This window comes from Gossypium raimondii, chromosome 9 (assembly GCF_025698545.1).
Source record: "Gossypium raimondii isolate GPD5lz chromosome 9, ASM2569854v1, whole genome shotgun sequence".
Taxonomy (NCBI): Eukaryota; Viridiplantae; Streptophyta; class Magnoliopsida; order Malvales; family Malvaceae; genus Gossypium; species Gossypium raimondii.
In genome coordinates this window covers 7698383-7712860 of record NC_068573.1, presented here as the reverse complement: position 1 = coordinate 7712860, position 14478 = coordinate 7698383, and the positions used below count along the sequence as shown (strand labels likewise).

Genomic DNA, 14478 nt, shown 5'->3' with positions numbered 1-14478 from the left:
TTGTCCAACAAGTGGATATTTTAATATGATTTTGGTATATGCATCTACAAGTTAATCACATATAAGTTTTCAACTCACTACCTGTAGGTTGCAAGATTACTTGTTTAATTATTTGTTTAAGAACAAAACTTTCAAATTATACAATCAAGATAATTCTTGTTAATGTTGGTGAGTTTATCACTCAGGTTTTCAATAATTATTTTATGCTAGATACTTGGTGCGAGTAAGTATTGCAAAGCCTGATGTTTATGCATATAAAATGATTTAGCAAAATTAATAATTAAATGCCTCCAATTAGTAGCTAAACCATATTTTTTTAGAACAAAAGTTTTTGTATATATGTACAAGGCCAAAATAAAAAGACACAATTCAAGTTGTATTAAATTCGTGAAGTTTGTGGACCAATAGTTCAAACATCTAAAGGTATAAAGCTAGTGGCCACTACACCAAAACAGGCTTTTAGCGGCATTTTTAGTGGCGTTTGGGTAAAAAACGCCGCTAAAAATTGAGCATTAGCGGCGCTTTACATAAAACGCCGCTAAAGATCGACCTTTCGGGGCTTTAGCGGCGTTTTTGGAGAAGCGCCGCTAATGCTCGGGTCTTTAGCGGCGTTTTTGGAGAAGCGCCGCTAATGCTCAGGTCTTTAGCGGCGTTTTTGGAGAAGCGCCGCTAATGCTTAGGGCTTTAGCTGCGTTTTTGGAGAAGCGCCGCTAATGCTCTGGTCTTTAGCGGCGTTTTTGGAAAAGCGCCGCAAAAACATTTTATTTGTCTAATTACTATTTAATTTATTTATTTATATTAATTAAAATTCTATTTATTTTTAATTGAATATTTGTTAAAAATGGATAAATTTGAAATAATGACACTTAGAAATAATTTGAAATAAAAAATAGAAAAATATTTGTTAAAAACGGAAAAATTAAAATACTATTATTTTAAAATAATTTTAAAGTTTTTGGGTACATGACTGATTGATTTTAATTTATATATTAAATAATTTCATATATAATTGTAAAAGATATGATAGTATTAATTTTAAAATATTTAATTAATTATCATTATAGTTTAGGGTTTAATATATATGGTTTAGGATATATGGTATATGGTATATGGTTTATAGATTATGGAATTAGGGATTCTAGTTTAAGGGTTGTGATTTAGGGGTTAAAGGTTAGGGGTTAGTGATTCGGGTTAGGGTTTAGGGTTTAAATTAATTAGTGTTTTTTAATTTATATATTAAATAAGGTTTAGGAGTTAGTAGTTAGGGGTTTGGGGTTAAGGGTTAGGGGTTAGGGGTTAAGAGTTAGTGATTTAAGGTTTAGAGATTCGAGGTCGGGTTAGGGTTTAAGGTTTAGATTAATTAGTATTTTTTAATTTATATATTAATTAAGTTCTTATATAATTGTAAAAAGAGGGGTTAGGGGTTTAGGGTTTATGTTTTATGATTTAGGATTTAGGAGATAGGGGTTTAGGAGATAGTTTAAATTATTTAAGAGATAATAGGGCTATTTTACGAAAAAAAGCTGAATTTTTTAAAAATTTACCAAAATGGGCCGACTTTTTAATTATTTACCGGAATAAGCCATTTTCCGCGAAATCGCGTCCACGTCAGCGCGATGTCAGGGTACGTGTTAGGACATCGCGTCCACGTCAGTGCGATTTGCTTACGTGGACACAAATCGCGCCTACGAGGACGCGATTTGCTGACGTGGCATGAACAGTTTGTGTTTTTAGCTTGGAAAACTTTGAAAGGCCATAACTTTTGGCTCGGTTGTCCGATTGAGACGAATTTTTTTTTGATTTCGAATAACTTTTTGAGATCTACGCACTGACAAACAGCCAAAGGTGGTTTGTCGAAGTTTTCGTCGAAAAAGATCCTTTTTTGCCCCTCAATTTTGATTTTTTCGGTTTAAAATTGAATTTTGAAACATTCAAATCGTTATTTTCCTCATTTATTTGAAGTAAACACCGGATCTTTTTTTGCAGAATTGTCTTATTTCATCCTGTTATAGGTATAAGTCAGCTCATTCCACTTTTGAGAAGTTCTTTAAAATTTTCCATTTTATTCAATTTAGTCCCTAAAACCTAAATAGTCATATTTTCAAATCTAAGCTTCGTTTTTCAATTCAAATTCAATTTCATTCAATTTCATCCTTCCATAACATTCAAATATTCTTAAATACAAAAATTTCATGCTAATTTTGAAATAATTACACTTTAGTCCCTATACTCGTAACTAACAAATTATACTTTACAAATTAGTCCCTATTCATCTCTAAGCAGTTTGTCAGTGCGTAGATCTCGAAAATTTATTCAAAATCAAAACAAAATTCGTCTCAATCGGACAACCGAGCCAAAAGTTATGGCCTTTCAAAATTTTCCAAGCTAAAAACACACTGTTCATGCCACGCCAGCAAATCGCGTCCTCGTAGGCGCGATTTGTGTCCACGTAAACAAATCGCGCTGACGTGGATGCGATTTCGCAGAAAATGGCCCATTCCGGTAAATAATCAAAAAGTCGGCCCATTTCGGTAAATTTAAAAAAAAGGCTTTTATTGGTGATTTAGTCAGATAATAGATCAATTTTATATATATTAAATGGTTTAGGATTCAAGGTTTACTTTAGATTTATTAAATGATGAAAATTTATACAATTAATTAATGTTTTTATATTTAAAAATATTTAATCTAAATTTAGATTAAATGGTTTAAACCATTTGATATATTTAATATATTTAAATATTAGATTTATATAAAAAGTAGTTTAATTTGAATATTACTTTCCCTCAAAAAAATTCCAAATTTGCTTACTTAAAATATTAAAATAGTTATTATTTAATATACAAAATAAAAAAATTTTAACAGAGTAAAACGGTGTCATTTCGTTCAAAATATTATAATTTTTTGCAACATTTTCTAAAAAACGCCTCAATAGATAAGCAATAGCGGCGTTTTTAAACGCCGCAAAAATCATTTAAAATAAAAGGCGCGTTTTATTTCCAAATTTCTCCGCCTAAAATCTCCAAATTAAAGGAGCTCCACTACTAAAGCAGACAAGGTTTTTGAAATTCCTTTTGTGCTTTCTCTTTGTCAAAAAAGAACAAAATCCCTAAACATAAGCTTTCTCCTCAACCGTGTAATAGCTAAAACCCCTTTCTTTTCAGTTCCCATTTAAACCCTAAATTCCTAATAGCAAAATCTAAGCAACAAAGCTATGGCAGAGGGGGCAGGAGAAGAAAAGAAGAAATTTTCAATCTGGGATTTGCCAGTGCCAATGGGTCAACTTCCGCCGCATCTTGAACTCCAACGAAGTCGTGTTTCATGCAATAAGGACGCCCCTATCCATGTATTTCTCTCTTACCCCCTTTTTTTTTTATCACCTAAAGCACACATCTTCATCTTCAGTTGAAATTTTTTCATGAACACCCTTTTATTCATATATGGAGTGTTAAGAAACAGTGGTTTCTTGGGGTTGTTTAATTGGGTAATTAAAAAAAAATGGAGCCTTTTTCCTTATTTGGGGTTTGGGTTAGTTTCTTTGTATCATCTGTCTTGTTCTATTCTTAAGGTTCTGAAATTTGTGGGTCTCTTTTTTGTATTATAATTAACCGTCTTATGTTTTGGGGGCTTTTGTTGCTTGTAGACTGAGAGTATTCAATATTCTGGCGCTTATGCATCGATGGGAATTGATAATAGTTCACGACTTGACCGATTCTCTAACAACTTTAGAGTTGAAGTGGTTCGACTCAATGAAGATGACATGGAGTTTGATATGATCGGTCTGTGACTTTTTGGTCTACCTCTTTTCAGTGCTAACATATGCTATGTTAATGACAATATAGCATGCTATCATATGCTAGCTATGTTAGCTTGCAGCACATTGTCTGTGCTGGTACTGATAAAACTGATTATGCTTGCAGCTTCCTACAATGGCAATTGAAAAAGTTCTCATTGCAAACAACACATCAATAATCCAAGATGAAGTTCTTGCTCATAGGTTGGGCCTCGTTCCAATCCGTGTTGACCCAAGGCTTTTTGATTATCTTTCAGGTTTAATTCATTTTTTTTGGTTGATGGTTTATCTGAATTTATGGAGTTTACCCTTAGGGCACTTGGTAATTCTTTACGTTTGTCTCTTTCAATTGTAGAAAATGATCAGCGAAATGAAAAGAACACCATTGGGATTGAAACTCCATGTTCAGTGTAAAAGAGTTAGTCCACGTATTACAGGTACGATTTTGGGCTTTATTAGTGAAACATGAAACCTTTTTACTTAAATGAAATTAATAGGTCTTCCCTTTATAGCTTTGCCTTGTTAAAAATATGATTTTAAAATGACTTTAAAATTTAAGAAGCATAAATTCAAAATCGAAACTTTCTCAATGTCCCCTTTCTTTCCATCTCTTTGTCTAAAACTATTTACAATATATATCAACTTCTTCATTTAATGATAAAATTTCAATTAAAAAATCATTAAGATACTCGAATATATTTGATTCAAATTGTCCAAATGAGCACTTCACTTATAGTGAACGACAAAATAAAAAAAGATTACATTAAAAAGATTGGGATTGATTATAAATATTGAGATTTGAATATCAAACTGAAATGAAATAATATATAGAATTAAACTCTAAGTTTGATTTAAATCGATATCCTCGTTGAGATCATCTATGATTTTGTTTTATCCAATTTTTTATGTGATTTATATATTGAGTTCGTTAAATTCCTCTATCAGTTACATGTTGAATTGCAATTGACTTAACAATTAAAAAAGTAAAATTAAAGATGGTAGCAAGTTTTGCATGGCAATGGCTTGTAATGAAACATAGGTAGGCTCAACCTCCGAAGTTTTAAAATCTTGTCCACCAGGCCAAGTGGATCAGACTTTATATGTAAGTTGGGAAGCCAGATGATCATGATCTGCAATCAACTTATCATCATATCATCTTCACCATTCTTGTCTATAATGGAATATCAAAGATTGAATAGAATTCAAGTACCAAATTCTTCACATAAGTAGAAAACCAAATTTAACTTCAATTTAATTAGATTTAGTTACCACTACCAAATAGTTATCAAATAAATTCATCACATCAAGCTATGCTATTACTTTCACATCACCCTATTCTCCCCTCCACACAACATTCATATATTTTGACTTTCAAACATGCGGCGGAGTCAAAAATTCCTTTTTTAGGGGACCGAATTTAAATTATATATTTTTATAATTTTAGGAAATCAAACTACAATTATCCCATTTTATTACTTATAAATATGTTTTTATGACATACACTACACACAAATAGTGAATGTGAATAGTTACTTTTTTAGATGCACAACTATTAATCTTTCATTAATTTATTTTAAAGGTTTCTAAATTAATAATTGTATGCTACACTTTACATTTTTGATATAAATACTTTTTTTTTTCAAATATAAAAATATATTTCATCACATTCTATTATCCTTGTTTTAATTATATGTTGGTTTGACATTTTTAAACCCAATCCTTTAAAATCATATTTTATTAGAAGGTTTTGTGTACTGCTCTCATTAGTTCAGGATCCGTTTTGAAGTTGTTAGAAGTTAATCTAATCCTTATGAAGTTTTTCGAGTGTACTAAAAGTTCCAACTTTTTTGCTAGGAAATTGAACTGGAAGCACATGCTGCTAAAGGCATTGGGAAAACACATGCAAAGTGGTCCCCAGTGGCCATTGCTTGGTATCGGATGCTTCCTGAGGTAAGGATAGACTGTAACTGTAGATTTCTTCTTTTCTAAACCTTCTTCATTTCTTTCGTTTATTCTATCTCATTTTGACTCTATATTATTACAATATTATGATATATTTATATATTTAGGTTGTATTATTGGAAGATATCGAATATGACCTTGCTGAAGAACTCAAAAGCAAATGCCCTGTTAATGTGTTTGATATAGAAGATCTTGGAAAAGGTACTTCTGTTCATTATGATTTGTTGTCTATATGGTGTAAATTTTGGTAATTATGTTTTTTTTCCTCTATAAAAGGGTTTTCCAGTATTCCGTTACTAAATGTGGATTATATTCCTGTAATAGTGGGGTCAGTAGCTATGTGATAGTGCTGACTGGTTCTGCTTGATATGCTTTAGCATGTGAAGTTAGGAGATATTGTTTTAGGTACATTTCCTAATGAAGAATTTGGCTGCCAAGCAGGTAGGAGAAGGGCAACTGTAGCAAGGCCACGTGCGTGCACACTTTGCAGAGAATGCATAAGAGGTGACGATTGGGAGAAACGTGTGGCACTGCGCCGTGTTAAAGATCATTTCATATGTAAGTAATGTGGGCTACTCTATGTCTTCTGCATGTGTTGTCAAAATTAGTTCTAGATTTCTTTAATGCCATTGCTTGATTAATATATTTTTATTGATTTCAAACCAACTTAAGGTTAGGCACAGCTTGAGATTAATATGTTTTTCTCCCCTTTTCTAGTCACCATTGATTCTACTGGAGCATTACCTCCTGAAGTTCTATTTACTGAAGCAGTGAAGATTTTAGAAGACGAGTGTGAACGCGTGATAACGGAGCTCTCATGATGCTTTTAATATGGTTAGTAAGGATGAGAGAAGCAATGGATTCTCTATTAATCCAAGGAGATTTTCTTGCCTATTAGCAAATCTTTTTCATTTCTCATCTTTTGGTTCATGGATGGGATTTGGAGGGGCAGATGGTATGATTCACATATATATATATAAAAAGAGTGGATTTTTGTGAGTTAATGTGTAATGAGAGGGATAGATTATTGGTGATGGGCTTTTTACATTTTTGGTATTGAATTAATATATAGTTGTAATACAAGGATCCATGGTTTAACCTTATGAAGTAGCCAATTCATCAGCTTTGCTTTTAGTGGCATAAAAACAGTAAAATTGCATCAGTTCTCTAATGAATGATTGATTGGTTATTAGTACAGTGGTTTTTTTGGGGCAGAAAGAATATATTTATAGTATTTTTTATTTATCCTTAAAAAGTATATTTAAAGTTTAAATTTAAAAAATAAAACATAATATAATATTTATTATAAAAATAAATATTATTTGATTAAAATAATTTTTTTAAAGGTTATATTTTTAGTGGCGTTTTTGCTAGAATCGCCGCTAAAGGTTTGTTCTTTAGCGGCGTTTGTGAAAAAAGTGCCGCTAAAGGTAGTGGTCTTTAGCGGCGTTTGTGAAAAAAGTGCCGCTAAAGGTAGTCTTTAGCGGCGTTTGTGGGAAAAGTGCCGCTAAAGGTTGTGGTCTTTAGCGGCGTTTTTGGAAAAAGTGCCGCTAAAGGTAGTGGTCTTTAGCGGCGCTTGTGGGGAAAGCGCCGCTGAAGGTCGTGGTCTTTAGCGGCGTTTGTGGGAAAAGCACCGCTAAAGGTCATGCTCTTTAGCGGCGTTTTTGGAAAAGCGCCGCTAAAGACCACGATCTTTAGCGGCGCTTTTTCTACAAACGCCGCTAAAGTTAGCGACGCTGTCATTAGCGGCGTTTTGCGCCGCTAAAAGTCTGTTTTGGTGTAGTGGGGTACAAATTATGAAAAGATATAATTTTTTTTTTTGTAGTGGATGCAATAACCTTTAGATATATTATTAAGTCTGGCACTTTATGAAATATTTGACATGCGTATTATGATTGTTGTTACAACATTTTATACGAATCACTATATAGTGAAGTTTATATTAAAATCCTTGTAGGATTTAGAATGTTAGAAGCATATAGAAATTCCTAGGAACTTGTTCACTCTGTTTGCCTAAATATTTATATGAATTGAATTGATTTAAACATATACGGTAAATTCGACTTAGCGAATAATAGTTGAAGAAATATTATAAAATGATCCAACATGCGCATGTATAGAAGGATTATGATCAAAATTTGCTATGACTATTGTTGGAACTCTTGAAGAGATCAAACTATATATCCCCAAAAGTCTTCCTAACTCATGACTTTCAGAAAAATGATGATATAAATCTTTAGAAAATTCGTTCAAGTGATCATTTGAAAAGTTAGTATTCAAGATGGAATACATAAAATATGAGATATCATGTAATGTAGTCATGAGGGGAGTAAATACGTATTGTACTTTTTTTCCTTAATCGAGATTTTGTCCCACTAGATTTTCCTGGTAAGATTTTTAATGAGGCAGCATGTTATGCGTATTATAGATGAGTGTATTTTTTTTCCTTCACTAAGAATATTTTTCTCAAAGGATTTTTATCTTAGTAAGGTTTTAATTAGGCACATTATCTACTAATGGACATCCAAATGGGAGTGTTATAAATATTTTATTATTAAGTGGATGTCCATTAAGATCAAAATAAGTTCAATGTGTTTAAGACTCTAATATTAATTAGAAGTAGAGTTGTATCTCCTTTATCGTCTTATGTCTATAAATATAGACTTTAGAGAAACATTGTATATGTCTCGAATTGATCAACAAAATTCATACGTTTTCTTTTGCTCTCCATTCTCTTTTCTTTTTCTTTGTACTCTCTATCTCTTTATTCCATAACAAAACCAACTATATATCCACACTAAAATTATAAAATATATATATTATGTCACTTTCAGAAACACTTAAAATATAGATTTATTAATTTACATAATATGTTAAGATAAAGAAAGAAATATAATATAATCAAAATCATTTAAAATATTGATTTAAAATTAAATTAATGCATGATATAAAATTAGTACGGCTCCTACCACGCTTCAATTTGGGTTGATTGTTCTTTAACCAAATTATAGAATACATTTTGAAAGTGAAAATATACTTCAAGTCTCAGTACTCTTCAAGCATTTAAAATTTAGTCTTTATACTTTTCCTTTTAAGAATTAAGTCTCTCTACTTTTTGAATTTTAAAATTCAATTCCAATTGTTAATACCATTTGTAGAGGCCCAATTTAGCCTGAGCCTAGATTACAAACAAATTAAACAAAAAATTAAACCAAAAAAATAATAAAGCCCAAATTAGAAAAATAGTCCAGTTACAAAAGAATGTCAAGCCCAAATGACCCAAAAACCTAAACAGTTTTCAAAAAAGAAAAAAAGAAACCCTAGCCCCCTTTTGCGCCGCACCCACGTCAGCATGCTTGCACCCCGATGTAATAGCCCAATTTTGACCGTAATCGAAATAGTGGTTTTGAGACCACAAATTCGAGTCTGAAAAATATTTTAATATTTTTTTCTGTGTCTGTGATATTTGAATTTGATTGTGTGAAAATTTCGTAAATTTATTTGGCCGTTTTTGTGTTTAATTTGATAAAAGTACTAAATTTCATACAATGTAAAAGTTGATACTTAAAGTGTAAAGCACCTATTTGGTAATGGCTTTTTAACTTGAAGTCCTTAAAGGGCAATAAACCCATTTAAAATATAGTGGGCGGCAAGATGGCTAAAAAGCCATGTATTATATGTTTTAAATATTATTTTACAAAGGTTAAAATAGTAAAAGAATAATAATGTATATTATATCATAAATATTATAAAATAAAGTCATTTTCTTCACCTGTTTCCACCGAAAACAAGAGAAAGAAACTTTGTTCTTCAAGCTTTAGCATTCGGCATCTTAGAGATTTCAATTCAAGGTTAGTTTGATTTTATTTTTTGATAACTTTTACGTTTTTGTGATCGTTGCTTTGAATACTTCAAAACCCATGTATTAATTTTGTGAATTGATGATGATTTTGTGTTTTACCATTGATGAGTGCTTGAGCTTTTTGATAGTTGTTGATAAAAAATGAAAGATATGTTAAAGATTAATTTGTTTTGTATTGGATTTTTTTGGTGATTTTGAGTAATTAGGGCTAAATTACAAAAAATAAATTTTTGAAGGACTAAAATGTGAAATAAATGAAATGTATGGACTTATATGGGTACTAGGAAGATTCGGCCCTTAGGGAGTGTGGCCAAATTTTGTGTATTTTGTGTTTTGTGCAGTAAGAACTAAATTGTGAAAATAGGAAATATTAGGGGTAAAAATGTTATTTACCCATTTATGTGTTCTTAGACTAAATTGAATGAAAATATGTTTAAATGAGATTTATTTGAATATGTTTATATCAAGAAACCAAGAAATCAGATTTAGATCGGGGGAAATCGAAAGTAGTTGAGTAGCCGATCTATTAGGCGACGACATCCGAGGTAAGTTATTAAGCACATATATAATTGTATCGTTTTAAAATCAGCTTAGTATCTGAGTAATTATGCTGAATTGAATGGTATATATATATACATGTAGTGATAAAATTATTGAAATAAGATGTATTGAGTTGTTGACTTTCGACACTAAGTGTGCGAATTTAATTGTGAAGCACTAAGTGTGCGAGTTTAATTGTAAAGCACTAAGTGTGCGAGTTTAATTGTAAAGCACTAAGTGTGCGAGTTTAATGGTAAAGCACTAAGTGTATGAGTTTGATTATTGAGCACTAAGTGTGCGAACTTATTAAATATTTTCGAATAACTATTAGTATTGAGTAATTGTCTTATTGAGAAATCATGATTATTAAAATGAGTAAATACTTGGAATTCTTGAGTAATAACCATTATGGTTGTATATTAAGGTTAAGCTTTGTAGGAATTAAACCTATGTGGTGATTATATTTGGAATCATATATATATATATAATATGATTCTTTATAATACATGATGAGGAAATGCATAGTGTATTTGGTCTTGTGATTAAATTTGAAGAAATGTTTAAGGTCGTGTAATTATATTGATTTTAGTTAAATCATAGTAATAAGTGAATAATTATTTATGATATGGTAGGCTAAAGGTAAGATGATTTAGTAGTATGAATTGGTTGAATATTATTTGAGATAACGGTTTAAATAGTAGAGTATATTTGCTTATAACTTACTAAGCTAAATTAGCTTACAATGTGTTGGATAATTGTTTTGATGTATAGAATTTGGTGATCGCTATGTGTTCGGGGATCGTCAGCTAAGCTCGTCACACTATCGATATTTTCTTTTGGTATTTTGCTAAATCGTTCTCAAATATATGGCATGTATAGTATAGTTAAAATATTGATTTTGGAACCAATGTGTATATATATCTAAAAGCCATGCTAAAATGGCTTATCTCTTTTGGTTTGAATTCGGTATTAATGCCTATGCTTTAATGGTCTAAAATGTGGTATATGTTCATGAAATTTTTATGCTTAAATGCTGTCCAATTTTGCATATACATGCTGTCCAAATTGGTATATGTATGCTGCCCAATTTTAGTGAATAAATGCTGTCCAATTTTGCATATACATGCTGTCAAATTTTGTGTATAAGTGCTGTCCAAATTGGTATATGTATGCTGTCCAATTTTGGTGAATAAATGCTGTCCAATTTTGCATATACATGCTGTCAAATTTTGTGTATAAGTGCTGTCCAAATTGGTATATGTATGCTGCCCAATTTTGGTGAATAAATGCCGTCCAATTTTGCATATACATGCTGTCAAATTTTGTGTATAAGTGCTGTCCAAATATTTTGCATATACATGCTGTCAAATTTTGTGTATAAGTGTTGTCCAAATTGGTATATGTATGCTGCCCAATTTTGGTGAATAAATGCTGTCCAATTTTGCATATACATGCTGTCAAATTTTGTATATAAGTGCTGTCCAAATTGGTATATGTATGCTGCCCAATTTTGGTGAATAAATGCTGTCCAATTTTGCATATACATGCTGTTAAATTTTGTATATAAGTGCTGTCCAAATTAGTATATATATGCTGCCTAATTTTGGTGAATAAATGTTGTCCAATTTTGTATATACATGCTGTCAAATTTTGATGTATAAATGCTGTCCAATTTTGTGTATATATATATATATGCTGCTCAATTTCTGATGTATAAGAGCTGTCCAAACAGGGTAGATTACCTATGTTTGTAATAAGTACTATATTTAGTAAATTGAAATGAAATAAATATTTGGATAAATGTTTGATTTATGATATTAAATTTTAATTAGGTAAATGATAATGATATGGATGAATTGTTGAAACATGGTTAGTATATGAAACCCGATTAAAGATGCATGTTTGATTTTATTTGGTTATGTGATAATATATATATTTATATATATATATATATATATATATATATATATGGAATGAAATTTCGTGGTTGAGTTAAAAAAAAATTTTGAGTCGGGTTTTGATCGGTAATGACTCGTAACTCTAATCCGGTGACGGACACGGGTCGGGGTGTTACACCCAAAGTCTGTCACCTTCAACTGCCTCCATCCCGTCAGTTGACTGCAAATACGCCTACAAAAAGGGAAAAGCAAGAGCAGCAACGACATGCAAGAAACAATAGAAAAAATATAAAAATAACATTGTAAATCGACTATAAAAAGCCTAAAAAATATACTGTAAAGGGTTGGTTCTCAATTGTAGAGGCTGTTGAATCCTTGGGGATTCGGCCAGGGCTGCGGCGGAGGGCGTCAAGAGTCAAAGGGTCCTTTTTTTATTTTTGGGAATTTTGGCCTTATACTGACGATTTCAACTCCAAATCAAAGGTATACGTGAAAAGGGAGACAAAATGGAGTTTTCTTGATTTTTTCAACCACCGGAGGTGGCGGTCTCCATCGCTGATGACTGGTGGCCACGGCGGTCCATGACGACGCCGATGGCTGGACCCTAGGGCGTGTTTCAAAAAAAAAAAGCAGAGAGGTTTCTCAGTTTTTTTTTAAAACTAAGCTGAAAATTATTTTTTTCGGTTTTTTAATTTAAATAGGGGATCAAAACGGTGTCGTTTTGGCCTGGGTTCATAAAGCCCAAAACGACGTCGTTTTGTGACGCGACCCGATTATTGACCTAGCCCGCCTTAGGATCCGCGTGGTTTTTTATGCGGGGGTCTATTTGCACCTTTAGTCCCTCACTTTTTAGGCGATTTACAATGTAGTTCTTTTGTACCTTTTAATTTTACCACTTAACTTTATTTTATTTCATTTTGGTCCTTAGGCTTTTTTGGGAAATAAACACCCAAAACAACGTCGTTTTGAGGTGCGACCCGAGACCCGACCCGAACCGCGCAGGATTCGCGTGTTTTCGACAATGGTGGGTTTAATTTCTGCTTTGGTCCTTTCGCTTTTTCACTTTTATTCAATTTCGTCCTATTGCTTGATTTTTATTTTTAATTTCCCCTTTTTCTTTTATTTTTTGTGCAATTTAGTCCCTGGACCACTGTAGACCTGTTTAGGGGATGACACGTGTCTCAAGGTTTGGGATAACTGCCAAGTTGGTCCCTGCCCTTTTTCGCGCATTTAATTTTAGTCCCTTATTCATTTTTATTATTTAATTTATTATGATTTATACCTTTAATTTTGTTTAAATTTCAATTCAGTCCTTCATTCAATTAATTTCATCCTTTTATGAGTTATTTTATCTATTTGTTATTCTTTTACTTTTTAAACATTCAAATTTGATATTATTTATATTTGTTTTATCTATTTATTTATTATTCTTTTACTTTTTAAATACTTAAATTTAATATTATTTATATTTTATTTATCAATTTATTTATTATTCTTTTACTTTTTAAATATTTAAATTTGATATTATTTATATTTGTTTTATCTATTTATTTATTATTCTTTTACTTTTTATTTATTTATTTATTTATTTATTATTCTTTTAAAATATTTAAATTTGATATTACTTATATTTCCTTTTCATTAAGCATTTATATTCTTTTTTTGCCCTTATTATCATGATTGTTATTATTTCATTATTCAATCACGACATGATATCATCGTTATAAATTGATGTTTCACTTTCATTGTATCTACTTTATTATTACTCACGAGTATGACATTTTTATTTTATCTTTTCATTTGTTTTCTTTATAAATTTAGTTAAGTAATGCCTTAATATAAAAAGGGATCGTGTTTTAAACTCCCTTCAAATTTTGAATTCTCGACACTAAGACATCAACTAATCAACTAGGTATCAATTTTGGGCGTCATGAGGGTGCTAATCCTTCCTCGTGCGTAACCGACTCCCGAGCCCATCTCCTGGATTTTGTAGACCAAAAATCATTGTTTTAATAAATCAAACATTTTATTAAAACGATCAAATTACGAGGTAATCCGATCACACCTCATACAAAGGATTGGTGGCGACTCCTATTTTCATTTTCAAAATATAAGTCAATTTCCAACAAAAAAAGGTTTCGATACCATTAAATTTTAATTTTTTAAAAAATACTCATATGGTAATCATGTAACAAAAAAATTACAAATGACGTGAATTTAATAGATAAGTTTAGCGGTGTTAACAACTCTTAAAAATTACATCATCATTTTATTCAAAATAAAACATTTAGGTTAATCAATGACCTTGTAAAAGTCAAGGTACCAAGTTATGTCAAGAAGTTGAAGTATAATGATTAAATCTTAAATTTGAGCATAGTATAGGGATCAAAAATGAAACTTGACCATTGTTATATAATCTATAG

General features: G+C 31.1%; 1 protein-coding gene and 1 long non-coding RNA gene across 2 annotated transcripts; both read left to right on the top strand.

The window, feature by feature from the left end:
• Positions 1-3039: 3039 nt before the first annotated feature.
• On the top strand, positions 3040-6877 carry LOC105797435 (uncharacterized). Its single transcript, XM_052620596.1, has 8 exons — positions 3040-3346; positions 3644-3779; positions 3921-4050; positions 4149-4230; positions 5648-5743; positions 5863-5956; positions 6197-6313; positions 6473-6877. The coding sequence occupies exons 4-8, from the start codon at positions 4195-4197 to the stop codon at positions 6574-6576; spliced, it is 447 nt and encodes a 148-aa protein (XP_052476556.1). The 5' UTR covers positions 3040-3346; positions 3644-3779; positions 3921-4050; positions 4149-4194; the 3' UTR covers positions 6577-6877.
• A 2648-nt stretch (positions 6878-9525) lies between these two features.
• LOC128032457 (uncharacterized) lies at positions 9526-11154 on the top strand. The gene is made up of 3 exons (XR_008188624.1): positions 9526-9606; positions 10086-10162; positions 10929-11154. It is a non-coding gene; the product is annotated as an uncharacterized LOC128032457 (long non-coding RNA).
• The last annotated feature ends 3324 nt before the right edge of the window (positions 11155-14478 follow it).